This window comes from Schistosoma mansoni, chromosome 3 (genome assembly GCF_000237925.1).
Source record: "Schistosoma mansoni strain Puerto Rico chromosome 3, complete genome".
NCBI lineage: Eukaryota > Metazoa > Platyhelminthes > Trematoda > Strigeidida > Schistosomatidae > Schistosoma > Schistosoma mansoni.
The window spans coordinates 79,261-95,863 of record NC_031497.1 but is presented as its reverse complement, the minus strand read 5'-3'; the positions used below and the strand labels follow the sequence as shown (position 1 = coordinate 95,863).

The window sequence follows — 16,603 nt, the reverse complement described above, 5'->3', positions numbered from 1 at the left end:
TCACGACCCCATCGGAGATTGAACTTCAGAACCATCCTCAAGTCACTGAATCATTATCTAATGGCTTATATGTCAATTCGTGATGTTGTGCGACCATCTTCCAATGACAGCGGTGGCTAGCCGCCTCATACTTCAGTCTATCTTTTGGTAAGATGATGGTATACATAAAATAGTAGTGAATAAAATCTGCATCAGTAAATCAACCTTATACTAAAGTAAGCGGAGCTGAATAGCTACATCTTAGCTTGTGGCAATTATCTTAATTTGTTAATAACAATCTCTATTTACTTAGACGACAGTTTATTTTGTAACTACCCCATTGCTTTTAAACGAGTGTATTGAAAGCCATTATGTCAGTGGTATATTGCGGATATACTCAGTTTATAACTCCTTACTCGGCCGTTATTAGTTTGTCTCATTAATCCCCAAGATGAATGAGACTTTAAACTTGATTGAACAAGCAGCACGTGAAACTAAACAATATGAGGTTCGTGTTACCCTATTAATGTTCAAGGTCTCATGTGAGCTACACTTTAGATGTCATCAAGTCTGTTTTATACATGTTGTAACTAGGAGCAGGGCTTTCAATTATCTCTTTTTAAGGAAGAAATTCCTGGTAAATCCCAGGTCATATACCCTCTCTGACTATGTCCCCGTCCTTTGCACACATCATCCATCACACCTACTACTACATAGATGGTTGAGTCAAATTGTTAAATTATCGTCATAGTGGCTCTGTCACTCGATTGTTCTTTAAAAGATCACTTAAAATATGTAAATAATCAATTTTGAAGTAGGATTATTTCATTTTGATTGAATTTATACTACTAATTTTTTGCGTACAATACAACTTATACCTACGATGATGGAGAATATTTATAGTTCAAGATGATGTTAGTGTTATGTTTTGATCTCTTCTGAGTTAGATGGTTTAATTGTCAAGCTTTCAATATTCTTCTGAACAACATCATCAGTACATATTTTTCAAAAGAAGTGAGCTGTTGGAATGTTTCCATCATTGACTAACAACTTGTTCTATTGACTTGGAATCTGATTGATTTGGTTATTCCTACAACTATGTTATGGTTGTTTGTCTGTCTTCTGTTACAATTATGGGTAACAATTTACTGAATTTTCAAGTTAACAGAACTGATGTTGTTCAACAGAGCATTGAAAGCTTCACTATTAAATCATCTAGCTCAGAAGAGATTACAATACCTCCAACAAAAGTCTACTCAATCTGTCGTTACTCATTAATTTATTCAATCTTTTTCAATCTATTTAATGTATTTATTTCTCGTGTACTTTTAGTGAATCAGGATCAGCTAAGAAACATTTTATTACTGCTAGTAATTGGTTGTATTGTTATACACAATCATTTATGAATTATTTAACAGAATCATCAATTCATCATTCTAATTCAACAACCAATCAAAATGTTCCCAAATTGTTAATACCAATATTATTTCCAAAAGAATTTTCATTATCGAAATTATTTTGTTTAAGTGAATCAATAGTGAATGGTGATGGTAACAGTAGGAATACCAATGGACTATCACTTTCTCCAATTGAAGTACAAATTCGATTTTTAATGAAGGTAAGCATCTCTTTTTGGCAAGTTTTGTAATTTTAAAATAATAATGTAACTGTTAAATGGTGTTTTGGGATGTGTCCGATCATAGCTGCAATCTTGACGCGTGGTGTTCAGGTTTGGATTTCGTGATGACCCAACAGAGCTATATTGCCAGAAGTATTCGTTACCTTAGGTTCTACGACGAAAGACAAGTCGATTAGAGAACGGTAAAAGTAAATGTAGGAACTTAAATTCCAAGGTTGGTCCTTCATGATGCCCTGGCTGGGGTCCTAGTAGAGATAGTGCAAGACAATGGTTTGAAACATTATCAGACATGGTTCAGAATAGAAGCCAGTGGCAGTCCTGCTGTAACTTTTTGTGTGTGACTTTTTTCATATAAGTGAGAGGAATGGCTATAACTAAAAGATTCCATTCCAGTTGTATTTTTTTTAAACTAAAATGTTCCTCTTATAATAATAATGATAATGATAGTAATTATTATTATTCACTTTTATGCACCAATTTATCTTCGTCCTTTTTTGTTTTATTATTATAATCATCTTCCTTTTCTAATCTCTTTACAACCTCATTTCTATTGTGTGATAGATATATATATTGGTGTACCTTTGCACCAATGTTTGTGTTTAAAATAAATAAATTCCGAGGAACAAGTTATACTGCTAATGCAAAGGTAGTGTGATGGCATTAGGGTTTTCCGGTCAGGTAATCAAAGTCTATGGCAATGTCGCTTTTCCACAACGAAAGAAGTTTAAAAATAGATAGGACCTAAAAAAAACACATCTCACCTTACTCTATGCATTTCTGTCACCGTCTGTAAGGCCTTATAAGTGTGCAGTTCACAACCATTAGGCAGTTGTCAGTTGGACTCTATGGTCATTCCTCCTTGTAACCAAGACCACTAGTAATCCAATTTCTTTTTCAGTTGTCTAAAGAAAAGGTATCATTCCATTGTTTAGGGCCATACACCTCTAGTAGCACCTTATTTACGATTAACTAGTGAATATCAAACGGACTCAACTAATAACTCCTTCAAACCAGATATTCTCTCCTAAATTTGAGAAATAGCCTATCTTTTTAACTTAATACTAATTCGTGTGGTTGGATTTAAGCCACACCTTGTATGGTGTGTAATGGTGTGAGTAATATTTTCAACTTTTATAATAAACATCATCTACCACTGAAACATGAGCTTAGTCAGTCAGTAGCATGATTTAGTAAAACATTTTAAATCGTTTAGAGTTATTAAACAAATCATTCTTGTGTATTTACGGACCAAGGGAGGGGGGAAATATATTTGATTTTGTTGGTTTTTTGATAACCGTGGCTACAGAATCTCACTTTCCATTCTAAGTCATTTGTCTCACTGCAAAAAGTTTTGTTTCATCATTAAAGATCAGATGTATAACGCTTTGGTACATCTAACCCTATTGTTTGAAACGAATGATTATCCGTCTGAACAGTTATACAAATTAAGAAACAGATTCAGTCAGTCAGCTACAACGTAGGACCAGATGCATATATGCATCGGTCCAAGTTGCCACACCTCATTAACGTAACAAGATGAACACCAAATTACTAGAGATAGTCACTTCAAAGGTAGTAATATATCAAATAAATATTTCATATAAGGATATGATACAAGGAGAAAGAATTAGTTCGTAGAAAGACCACTTTTTACGATATCTGTATGATACTGTTTCTGTTTTACCACTACTACACATTCATTTGAAGTGACTTTTTTACAATCTAATGGTTAATAGTCCAAATCTTTTCTGTTTTGAACAGTTGGTTAGTTTGTATCTGCTAGTGTTTGACACAAGTAGTATAGCTCAATAAACTCAATTACATGACCATGTAATTGACTAGTGAATTGTATTACTTTACATAGTACTGGGTAGTAAACCTATACAGTAATGGATATTTTAGTTCGATACGATTTATGGAAAGTAAGTAGTCTTTATTTTAAAAGTCAAAAATAGATAATTACTGTTATTTTTGTTCTATGAAATAATTCATTCATCTTTGTCAACTTTCTTCCCCCCGCTCCTGCTGGATTTCGTTTATAGTTAATGTCTATTTTCGAAGTGTCTAACTATGTACCGGAAATTCTCGATCTTGCGGAATTCTGTTTAAATCGTTTAGCTGAGACACAAAATTCAATCAAATCGGAAAATTGTTTAAATCAAAACAGTGGAGGTAGATCAACTCATCGTTTAGCTTCTGTTTTGGCAAGTTTACGTGGAATCATGGAAAATGATAATTTAAGCGGATTTCTATGTGGTTCAGTAAAGAAACATCCAGATTTTATTGAGAATGAATGTAGTGTTAAAGGTAAGCGTTGCATACATTTTAATATCGTCTAAAAGTTATGTATTTTTGTTGTTTGTGGTTGATATGGTCAGCATCAAAAATCCGTTTATCTAAAGCTCGATTTTGAAGGAGACACAATGGATAACATTTGAGTAAGTCGACCTGGAAGATGTATTGAAAGGACATTTAATGACTATAAGTTACAAGTGACCACAACTAAACCAGCATTTGCACAATAAATCAAGAATAACTTAGTGATGATAGGCTCCTCTATGTGTGTATACCAGTTTCACTGCTACTGTGGAGCTAGCCACTGACATTGATTCCAAATCAATGGTACACATTGGCTCCGGGATCCTGAGTGGACAAATGGTGTATAAACCTGTTGTTGGTCACTGGCTACCATTAGACTGGATTTCCTAAAGCTGCTCTACTGCCTTCTAGATCAAAGGCTTGAGGAATGGTCTCCTAAGAAAACCATTTGGTTGGGTATGGGCCCCTGTGGAGTATTCTGGCCCTCACACAAATCATCCGATTTGTGTGACGCATATATATTTGGTGCCTCTATGTATCAATGTTTATGTGTTTAATTAACTAAATAAATAAGATCCATTCAAAATTTATCTTTTTCTAATTCTTGAGTCCTAGGATTTCTTTTATAAATATTTTTTATTCAATCTCTTTAGAACCATACTCTCAATGAATAGTCTTTTCTCATTGACATTATCAATAAGTTATTTCGATCCCTTTATCATTTTATTTCATCATGCTGATATGGTCTGGCAATTTGAGCGACCGATATATATATATATATATATATATATATATATATATATTACGAAGGTAACCACTAACCCCGATTCCTTTTCAGATCCCCAATGAAATATCTATGGTATGTAGGCAGTCAGGAAGCAACATTCGTCCTCATAACTATCACAACACCGAAGACTGACCTATTTTACGTTAATTACTAATTATTTCACTCATTAACTGAATAATATGCTTTGTTTGTCGTTATTTAACAGATAATGATCCTCAATCTAGAATTAATACACGTTTAGCTGATTTAGAAGCTACTTTATGGACACGAATGTTTAAACATGAACTTGTGTTAGGAAATTATACCAAAGCATATATGATACTTCAAAGTAATCCAGATATTGCCAGGTAAGTGATTAAATGAATTTTTAATGTATAATAAGTATGACGATTAATTTTTCTTTGTTAAGATTGATATAAGTTTAAGAATAATTAATAAGACTATAGAGGAAGCAAATACAACAACTGTCAGTAGTGTACATCTGTGATGTTACATAACATGCTTATAATGCATATTTCATAAATGGAAAAGTGTGAAGGGTTGCTCAGGTTATCAAATTATCTCGTAGTATAAACGAAATATTAGTATAGGACTAATATACATCAGTCCTACGTAACTTCCCAGTTGGGATATTCTAGAAATTCTTCAACTGCAATGGCTTGAGATGTTATTACTTATATAAGTCAGAATAAAAGTCATCAGTGATCATACTATAGTTTTATCATACCTTTATTATTATTATTATTATTATTTGAACACATAAATATTGGTACAAAGGGGAACCAGATACATATGGGCCGCACAAATCTCATTTGATTTGTGTGAGGGCTGTGATACTGCTCAGGTGCCCAAACCGAAGCAGGTGGTTTTCTTAGGGGGCCACACACGGAGCCTTTGACCCAAAGATCTGATCCACAAGGCAGTGGAGCATCGTGAGGAGATGCAGTCCCATGGTAGCCAGTGACCAACAATTGATTCATACGCCATTTGTTCCCTCAGGATTCTAGAGCCCATGTACACCATTGGTTTGGAATCAGGGTTTTCCAACTCCCCTAGGTGGACACTCCACATCCACCGACCCGATTAAAGCGCCGGACATTCGCTTTTCGTCTTCTCAATTTCGTAAACAACAGTAATGCCACGAGAAGGCAGTGAGTAGGACTTCCTTGGCAGAGGCTATATGTGCGTTGCCATGTGAGAGCATTTTGAGAGGGAGAACGGATTGTCCCCACTCTCGGCCGTACCAGGGCATTTGGGGGCATTGTACATTCATAAAAGTGAGGGAAATTTCTTGAACTCAAAGAACTTATTCTTTTTTTAAATTTTAACTGAACTGTATCTCTTGTTTCATGTCATTATTGTCTACTTTATTTTAACTGTACTTCTGTTCTGCCATTTTTATTTCTTCATAATGTTATTGTCTTTAATTGTACGACCCTTAGCTGTTTTGATATCCAGTTTTAAGTGAATGTATGTAGTAAATCTAATAAAATGAGAGTTTCTCATTGAATCAGTAATAATAATTGTTTAGGATTAAATTTCTCAACAATTATTTGGTCTACCAAAATCATATCTAAAGTTTTAAATAAGCTCTTCAAAATGGGTTACGTTTATTGGGTTGATCAAAAATACCCCTTATCCAAATATGTAGAAGTCCAGGGAACACCAGGAAGTTTTATAGTTAATCAGTAATGAATAGGAGCGCATCAGAAACATTTGGAAGGACTTAAGGGTCATATGTTATTGACTAGAAATTTATCTATACGTTGTTATTTTTACCTTACTTCCAGAAGGTTTTAGAAGACCAACGCCGCGTAAAACTTTATGGATACACTCTATCTTTTGTGAATAGCCTAATCTTTAAGTAAGGTTCTTAAATCTCACGCCTCTTTATTGTTCAAGCTGACGCGTAAAAGTAGTCTGGTGTTTTAGGAAGCGGCTAGGAATTCGATAACGAGCGTTCTGGTAGTAGACTTATTAACATTCTCTGTATAATAATGTTTATATATTCAAATATGATTCATACTCTTTAAGCGCAAATGTGTGATATCATTTATTTTAGTAGTCAGTCTTTCCAACAGTTGAATACTGCACTTGCTCTAAGACATCGGACTGATTATGAATTCTTGAATTTACCAAAACGATATTACGTTAATTACATTTTTTATATTTGATTAACTTATGCGGATAACATATTAATCTGTAATAAATTTTTATAACTTTATTAAGGCGTCGAGATTGTTTACGTCAGTTGATTGTCACTGTTTGTGATCGTGGTGAAGCATCTAAGTTGATTTCTTTTCAGTATGGACCTATGGAAAACGAAGTAAGTGAAAGAATTTACTATAAACTTTGTGGGAGCTAGTATTTTAACACTTTTTCCATGTTTGTTGTTTTTCATTTCAAAAGTCAAATAGTTATCAAATTCTTCTCTGATAATTATTACTAAATTAATACAAAATCATAAGATAGAATGGTAGTTTTACCAGTTAAAAAAGGAGCTTCACTTATGACTGTCAGTAAGATCACAGATTCGAATTTCACTCCATCATCTTTTTGGTTAGTTTTAGACTGTACAACCACATTTTGGCCAGACCAAAACGTGGAACAAATCCATGAAGTCATTGAAAATTGGACTGAGTCATGCTGGTAGGTGTAGACTACCTGGTTGGGATTCGCGAGATGATAGCAAACGATGGTTAGAGACCTTGAATGACATGGGTCAAAATCGTTTGCAATGGCGAAGGTGCATCCACTCTTTGTGTTCTACCGAATTCTAATCTTCTGAATTCCTCATGTCCCTATCCTTTTTCTCTTTTCAAATTTATTTCACTGTATTATACTCCTTCAATAACATCTTCAAACCCTGATCTTTCACACAATGCTTATACCCTTACTACTTCTACCACTGTGGGATTTGAATCGACAATTGCATCTCTGTACTAATGTGGTATGGCAACTCGAATTGATGTACGTACGTACGAAGTCCTACGTTGTGACTGACTGACTGATTGTACAACCTAAGGTTCATCTTACAGTGATGTTATTTAGATATTTGATATATTCCCTGTTGAATATCTAATCCTGCCCAAAATATTACTTGATATTGGTGGGGCAGGGGGGGCGTTCAACTTTCAAACGAAACTAATGCGAAAATTAAATTCTGAATTTTCTTATAATTTATTCCAAGTGTTGAAGTATGTACAGGGATCTAGTGCATTGTTACATCACTTAGCTTAATAAGATAACCAAACATATTTGTTCGTTAATAGAATCTATTCGGATTTTAAATTTCTGCACTTGGTGTCCTACCATTGATTCGTTTACAAAATATATGCTGCTTATTACTTGTTCAGATCATTTTCCTTATTAAACTGAATAGGAAATTAGTATTATGTTCGTGCTTTGGATTAAAATGTTAGTCATAAGCATTTACAACTGTTCAAGTTACGCCTACAAATCTCTCCTCTGAAGAAATAAGATTCAGGTCAATTTGAACCGAGAATCAAATTGAATGTGACCATATTTTTAAAACAGGCGATCTCAGTCAGTGCTATTGTTAAATCTATAGAAGCGATCAACTACACGATTGAAATAGGCGTGAAATGAAGTTTCAAAAAAACAAAAACAAAACAACAATATGTCTAAGAAACGGTTCTGTTGGTGAGGAATATACATAAATTGGTTATAAACCTCAGCTTGTTAGGTATCTGCAGCGATTAACATATCTGTGTGTTTAGAAAGTGAAAGGTCACCTGTATTAATAACATAAAGAGTAATTAAAACAAACGTTAGCATTAATGACAGCTGATAACTGTATCTAATGTTAACAAGACTTCATCGATAACGAAAATGGTAACTAAGAGCACCCAAATAAGGAAATTGATGCGTTTAAACAAAGATTCAAGGGACGTACAAAACTGGAATTAATTGTTATGTAAATACTTTAAGATATCACGACGAATAAACGTGCGTTACACTATACGTTCAAAAATTACTAGAAACATAACTGTTCACTGTATGCTATCAAGTAGTATGAAGGAGTAAAGAAAAAAAACCCACTTTTGTGAGATAAGAATGAAGTCAAAGAATATAAAGAAGCTTAACAGTTGTAATTCTTAGAAGCTCGGTACACCACCTACATTGAAAATTAACAAATGATAAAGTTTTCACCCTAAAAATGTCAATATGATGTTTATACTTTATATTTCAAACACTGGTTAAGTTCTCTGTCGATCCAGTGTTTTGTTTGTATGTAGTGAATATTTAATCATCTCATTTATTATCCAAATTTGTGGTTTTTAGTTTATTGCTATATTGGAAGCTAGAGCTCGTGCTGCTGATGTTGTCATAGTACCTGATCCATCTACGAAGAAATCTGTCCCTTCATCACCAGCTGGTTCTAATCCATACTATGATGTGTTATACGCTTACCATATTCATCGAGCTGATTATCGTGCTGCTGCTTCTGTTATGTTTGAACATTCTTATCGATTAATTGAAGATACTATGTTGGCTGCTTCACGGTTGAATAACTTTCGTTCTGGTGGTGCACGTATTCTGATTGGATTACAACGTCAAGCTGCTTGTCTTGCATCAGCTATTAATACACTTTATTTAGTGCCTAAAGATAATCAATGGCTTGTATGTATAGGTCCTGTGAATGAGGATGTAGTTGTTAGTGTTGACAATGAGGATGATGAAGATGGTGATAATATGACTGAAACTGAATCGGACAATATGGTAATGTCATACTTGTAGTTCCCTTTATTATTTTAAAAAGAGCAGAAATGAAGATTGGTGCAGAATAATATGAATTCATTTTATTTCGTTAGGTTCTCATCAGCTGCTTACAACCTATAATATTTTGAAATCAACGTTATTACAGATATTGACGTACTTATACGAGGGTGATTAGAGATGAATATGTCTGTCATGATGTAGCGAAGATTCTAATAGGGTTAATAAGGTCATAAAATTTTTTTGTTTCGGATAACTAAATAAAATTCGAGAGGGAAAGTTCCAGAAAATGGAACTAGTGTTTATAACCCATAGGGTTAATAAACATTAGACGATCGCGTATTGAAGCAAATGAAAAGAGAATAATGGTAACAAATAATCAGTACTTCATTTTAGTGCGTTGATAACAATAATTGGTAACGATTATTTTGAATCGCTGTAAATTATTGTGAGAGACTGTACTTAAGTCAAATACTTTGTTTGGTAGGACTTTGAATTTATAATTATAAACGAAGTTCGTCTACTATTGTAATGTCCGAATGAGGAGTAAATGAATGATCACTTCTTGGAGTTAGTTGTGGACTAATATTACATATATTCCTATTGGATAAATAATTAGTAATCAGATTATATATATTCGCATTCCTTTTGTCATAAGTTTCCATTTGATCTATTGGCTATTGTTATACGATTTACCATTCTTAACTTGATTCCAATTTATTAGTTACAATCTCCCATCCTGACAACTACTTTTGGCTTGATTTTGTATAATTGTTATTTTCTATTTTATGGTGTGATGCGGTCTGGTCTGCTTGTAGATAAACCACATATGTCCGAAATATACGGTTCACTCAGCGGAGACTGATATTTGTGTTCTGAAGTAAATGGGCTGGGCTACTGTTATATACAGAGGACCGATAAGAACTCAGAGTTGAATCAAGGCTTCTAGTGCTGGTTGACGCATTGTTTGTTTAGCACAGGGGAAAGGTCATATAAGTCGGTGTTCGGATTAGCGATTTTGTCAGGCGATAATTGACAGGGCCATAAGTCATAACAATTCGGGGATGGGGCGGTTTTGAGAAAAAGAGAAAGCTATGACAAACTGGCGATGCGGATTTCAAAAATAAGCTATTATAATTGCCGGGGAATTTCGGACTGAGAAAATAATCGCGGCATTAGGAAAGATGACACTCTTTTCCAAACTATTGCGTCAGCCACAGCAGATTCTTAAAAAAAACCCAGTTTCGCATTCATAGAGAACTTACACACGGGGCTGCTGTATCATTCACGTCTCTCAGATATGATAGAAATGGATGAATTACTTTTTAAATTTCGTACAGAATTTGAAAATAGCTGCAAAATGAATGAATGTGTTAGTGAAGGGCTTCATGAATCGTTAATAAGCAGTAATTTAAACGATACAGTATCAGTTGTACATGGTTCTTTCAATGATCCGGTAATGGCCGTTTCAGAAACATGTCCTGTTATGAGTGAATTGTCTAGATTTGGTATAGGTTTCGCGAAATTTCGGACTAAGCGATAATTATCAGAAGAGGGTTTTGTGGAGATTTTAGTAATTTTTTATATAGTTGAAATTATGAGTCAATTGAAGCTAGACCACCATGGAAAACCTGGACTCTAATTTATAAGAGTGTATAAATTTCTGATGTCAAAAATTCATTTTTAATTTATTCGTCGTTATGCTTTCTTTACAGGATCCTAATGACGACTGGGCGTTTGCTAATCCTGATGACCTTGCTTTAGACAATATTATTGATGAAAAGCATACAGGTGATCAACATCGTTTCGAGGATAATTCTCTAGACCAAGAACAACCAATTCCAAGTGCAAAACGTAATGCAACAATTGATCCATCTTCACAACAACTTGGAAAAGATAAACGAATACTTACTTTGAAAGATTTATTAAATGCTTATATACTGACACGTGCACGACTTCGTCTTGCTCAGGCTTGTTGGGAACAGGGAATGTTAAGGGCAGGTGTATTTACACCAGATGAAGTTGTTCGAGGATTATTGTCTGTTGCGTTATATGATGTAAGTCTAAGTATTTGTCACGGCTAATTCAACAGAGTAATGCAAAACCTTCCTCATTTTTGGTTGGTTAATCTCGGTTGATAAATACAGTGATTAATAACGAATATCATGTGTTTTAATCCTTAGTGCTGATCGAATTCTATCGGTCAAGTTTCACTATGACCATCAGTCTGATTAGGAGACACTAAATGAACTATCTTTCAATGTCATAATTAACAGCAGTCGACAGGATACCCCACTTTTGAATTAGGTTTCGTACTAGTTGACACTCGTCATCATGGGTGTGAACTTGTCATTCTGGTCGTACCAACGGCTTTCCTCCTGTTAAGTGTTAACTGTCCCTGAATGCTACACGTTCCTTAGATTTACTTATCGTTAACTAGTTGAACAGTCGGTTTACTCTAAATATTAGGTATGAGTCAATCGTAAATCAGTTCTCATAATCTTCTACATAATTTTCAAATTTCTTTTTTTTTTCAGGAAGCTGTTCGTCTTTGTGAATCCTACGATCTTGATCCTGCACTTATCATTAATAGTATAAGTTTACGCTGTAGCGAGCTTGCTCAATGTGCAACTGGTAGTGTCAATTTGGTGAATTTTTCACAGCCTACGGTTAATTATGAACTTCGTCGAAAAGAGGTTTACGATATTCATCGTACCACTTCTATCATCACATCAACTGGTTTAAATCAATTCCCGGTACTACCAGGATTGGCGAATGATTCATCTCCTTTAGAACATGAAGCTGATCTAGTTCAACAGTCTTTATCTAATTTGGCCACGTTAAGTTTTGATAAAGTTGGAAACGACGGTGATAATATCGGCGCTATTGAAAAATCCAGTAGCCTAAAAATAGTACCATATCATTCTAATTATAATTATTCTAGGTAAGATTTGGTTGTTGTTTTATTGGCCGGATAAAATAATCTTTTATTTCAAAGTGTTTGTTGTTTATATTCAAATAGAACTGGTATAATGTTGTTGTGGTTTTTGGAGATTATTCGAATTTGTAGTCAGTATTCGTCACTGATATGATTAGCCGCTAACCAATTCTCCGATCCTCTTGAATACCCATGATGATGAATACATACAGTGTTTCAAAGCTTTGACATTGTTACTGAAATCACGAACTGATGCTAGCTAGACCAATGTTGGAAATATAGAAACACTAAACGACCATCTTGTCCTACTATAGGATTCATCCTTGACCTTACCACAAAGAATCGAATTCAGTCTTGCACGCGGACGCTTAATCTCTACAACACAGCCGAAATTCAATGGTGTACAAGTCTAACTTTTATCAATCCATGATATTGCGCGACTTGTACACCGTTGTGTGTTGGCTCAATAGTCTAGAGTTTGACCCCCTGTGGTTAGGTCGTAGATGTTTGATGCTGAGAAGTCGTAAGCTAAAATGAAGCAGTCGACAGTGCTTCCAAATTTCCAATGATAGTCTAGTTAAGATTAGTTCGTGATCTAAACAAAATCCAACAATCTCTACGACCTTTGTACAGATAATTTGACATTTTTGTTCATTATTCGTTGTTTGTTGTCAAACATCCTCTTAAATTTCCGGTCGTTTCTTCTCTCTACATAGTCGATGCAGCTTACCAGAATTGTATTGGCGTCTCCTAGAAACAGTTCTCACACGTCTAGATCCTCCAAGTAAAATTAATGAGAAAAAAACAACTTTTCAAACAAAATATCATGGTCTTCTACATTTAATTGCTTGCGAAAATATACTTGCCTCAGGTCCTAATCAATTATATCTACCCGAGTGGTTAACTTCACGTTTATTGTCTACTTCATACGCAACAGAACGAGCTGTTAACTTATTACGACTGTATATAAAATTCAATCGTTTAGAAACAGCTTATCGATTAGCAATGGTTATGCTCGAAGCAGCTATGAATAATGGTGCAGATCCATCATCGTTTGGTTTACGAGTAAGCATACTTAATCTTCTCTATGTTTTTTTGTGTGGTATTTTAATAAGATATTCGTGTGTACTTCTGAAATCTATGATTTTAATTATAGGAAATTATAAATCTGTTGTGTCATTAATATTTGTTTATAGGTGTCTTCCAGGCATTGTTTAGGTATATTAAAATCGTCAAGTGACCATTACTATGATTAGAAACATAGTACTAGACGGATGTAATAAATTGATCAATTACGTTAGAATTTTCATCGATTGAGGTGATTGGGATATGTGTAGTGTAGTCCTAACAACCGCTTACTTCTATGAACATTGTTGGGCGGTGTCAAAAGATTGGTGTAAAAGTAAGAGCAGCTAAAATGAATCATGATATCAGTTTATATAGTTATAGATTGTTGTCCTGAGCGATCCACATAGATGTAAACTATCTAGTTGAGGTTCATCTATTTATCAGAACCGTTGGTTTGAGACGTTAGACAACACTGTTTTCAGACTCGATCACAATGGCGAAAATGCATTCATTCTCTATCTTATTTTAAATCTTGAACTTTAGATATTTTATTCTGTGAAATAATTTATTCTTTTCGAATCATATCCTCTATGGTTAATCTTTTACATCACCACTAATACTACTATTATCACTACTATTGCTTCTCCTGTACTAACCATACTATCCAGATATATTGTAGCAGCTTAAATCAACACACAATTGTCAGGTTTTATCTTGCTTTTAACTGGCTGCCTAAAGGGATGAATGAAAAAGAAACACACTAAAACAAAACTGATCCTCAGAACAACACAGAATCAAATTCACAACATATAAACGTCATCACAAATGAATGTTATCATTAAGTCGGTTAAGTTGGCCTTTTACTCTCTCTCTCTCTCTCGGTTTTCATTGCTTATTTCTAATCACGCAATTCATCGTTGTTTTGTCTGGACAATTAATTTTATTTTTGAATTTTCTCTTCTCTCATCCTTCTCTACCACTACTGTTTTAGTCTACTTTATCCAATTCAATGGATCCAACAAATCCTATACGAAAAACCAATAAAACTATGATGATGTCAGGCACAATGTATCTTCCACATACATTATTTGTTTATATATTGAATGCATTGAAATTATTATCACCTGAATCAAAAACCTGTGAAGCTGTAAGTTTTTTTGTAATCACATTCATCTATTATTTTCTTAATTTCACTAAATAATCAAATTTATACCTAATGTTATCGATGTGGATTGTTGTATGGATAGATAATAAACCATGTCTCTCTAGTAATGGTAATAACCTGGATACTTGTAATAGATAGATCAGTTATTCTTTCAATGGTTTAGGGATTCGATTTTCAACTGCTAAGTCTCAGGTTCAAACCTTCCTCCGTCTATTTCAACCAAGCGGGTAATATCACTCACCTGCATACTTAGAGTATGTGGTTCGTAGCCAACTGCATTAGTCTTTACTTGGTGGATAAGCTGATCAATAAAATCTTATATTTGAGATCTTAGTCTATCATAATTTCATCTGATTTTTTAATATTTCCAAATTAAGAAACCTATCTTACTATGTAAAATTGAGTCTCGTAAAGAACGGATTAAAAGTATTACAATGAGAGTCTTAGAGAGGTTTCTCAGTTTTTGATGATAATCTACGAAATCGACTAAATATATTCACAAAATAATTGTTAGAAAATCCCTTGGAGCACTAGATAGCTTTTTTGTCCTAGTTGTGGGATTTCTTGAGTGTATACACACGTGACCCTCCTAGGATTGAAATACGAAATCTTCAAATTTAATGACGGCCACCTCACCTTCAAACCCTTTAGTCATAACTGTCTTATCCCTGAAAAAATTGAACTCTTCCAACACATTGTAAATGTCTTCGCATTAGAAATTTCTCCCGAAATTATAGTGATGATACTCTTTATCTGGAAGTTTTTGAATTCCCCCCGTTATTGATGTTAAAGACTGATCATTCTCTTTACATAAATATAATGATGATAACCTTTTAAATACATTGTCCTGCTTAAATAATACATATATCGACAAAATATTCACAGATGTCCTAAATTTCCCCACTACGTAAATTATTTCCACCTGGCACATAGTTACTACTTAATGTTTTAAGTAGTAAAGGTGACTCATTTAAATTATCATTAACTTTGTCTATTTTTTTTTGATACACAGATGCACGACAATTTAGAATCGGCACTAAGAAATTATTTTGTTAAACTTCAATCAATATGCCGTGGTTTAATCGTTCATTAAGGTGCAAATGTGGATCTACATTTTAAAAGATTATTGTTAACTCGTGATAATTACACCTGAGTATTCTAATCCTTCCATGCACACACACACACAAACCTTATCAATGCTTGTCTTGTAACCGAAATATTAATTGTATTATATTTTATTTGTACAATACCCATATTTAAATATATATTGTGTACTAATTTCGTGTTGTTTTGTGTCGCCGACAAATTATTTGATTAATTGTACACAGTTACTAGTCAATCAATAGTAAGCAAAGTGGACCCTGACAAATACATGCTTACAGCGATTCATGTTACCACATCAATATCAACACAGTGAGGTGGAATTATCAGAGTAAATACCTGATTGGAAGAATTAGTAACAGTATTAGTGGTACTAGTGTAGATAATATGAATCGAGAAGAATGAAACATCAGTTACAAGGAAATGGGAAACGGATGAATTTTCAAATGAAGCTGTAACTCATAAGTTCTCATCAACGTAATGTTATGAATAAAATTGATTTACATAGTATTCGTATACGTGCGCTCGTCTTTGAACTACACTATTCTTATTGCCAAAATTGATGTAGATTTGCCGGATTTCCAACACGCTACCTATTGGTTATAACCTGAGTGATTTAACCACTACTCATCATCGTAAACTGACACAATATCAACTCTTGGGTTTTGTAAAATCTTGTTGAGAAGACTCAACATTACTAAAGATTAGTCTTTGATGTTCTCATGATTTTTTGGGATTATCAGACCACAGTATAATTATTGTTAATTAACCTGTAAGAAGTCCTTAAATCCTTAACTGGCAAATGTTTCACCATATGCACGTTATGAAACGGTATCCAATTAGTTTCACATATATTTTTTCTGACAG

The 16,603-nt window shown here is 34.0% G+C and overlaps 1 protein-coding gene across 1 annotated transcript in view; it reads left to right on the top strand.

Annotated features, from left to right (window-relative positions):
* Nucleotides 1–15,798, top strand: part of Smp_194730 (hypothetical protein) — a 37,793-nt gene extending 21,995 nt beyond the window's left edge. Inside the window, exons 10-19 of the mRNA XM_018798818.1 lie at nucleotides 1,312–1,597; nucleotides 3,661–3,925; nucleotides 4,930–5,071; nucleotides 6,954–7,050; nucleotides 9,030–9,368; nucleotides 11,180–11,521; nucleotides 12,002–12,408; nucleotides 13,119–13,467; nucleotides 14,462–14,617; nucleotides 15,648–15,798. Of these exons, the coding sequence (XP_018650670.1) occupies nucleotides 1,312–1,597; nucleotides 3,661–3,925; nucleotides 4,930–5,071; nucleotides 6,954–7,050; nucleotides 9,030–9,368; nucleotides 11,180–11,521; nucleotides 12,002–12,408; nucleotides 13,119–13,467; nucleotides 14,462–14,617; nucleotides 15,648–15,728 (2,464 nt within the window). The 3' untranslated portion in view covers nucleotides 15,729–15,798. The remainder of the gene's footprint in view (nucleotides 1–1,311; nucleotides 1,598–3,660; nucleotides 3,926–4,929; nucleotides 5,072–6,953; nucleotides 7,051–9,029; nucleotides 9,369–11,179; nucleotides 11,522–12,001; nucleotides 12,409–13,118; nucleotides 13,468–14,461; nucleotides 14,618–15,647) is intronic.
* Nucleotides 15,799–16,603: the final 805 nt, after the last annotated feature.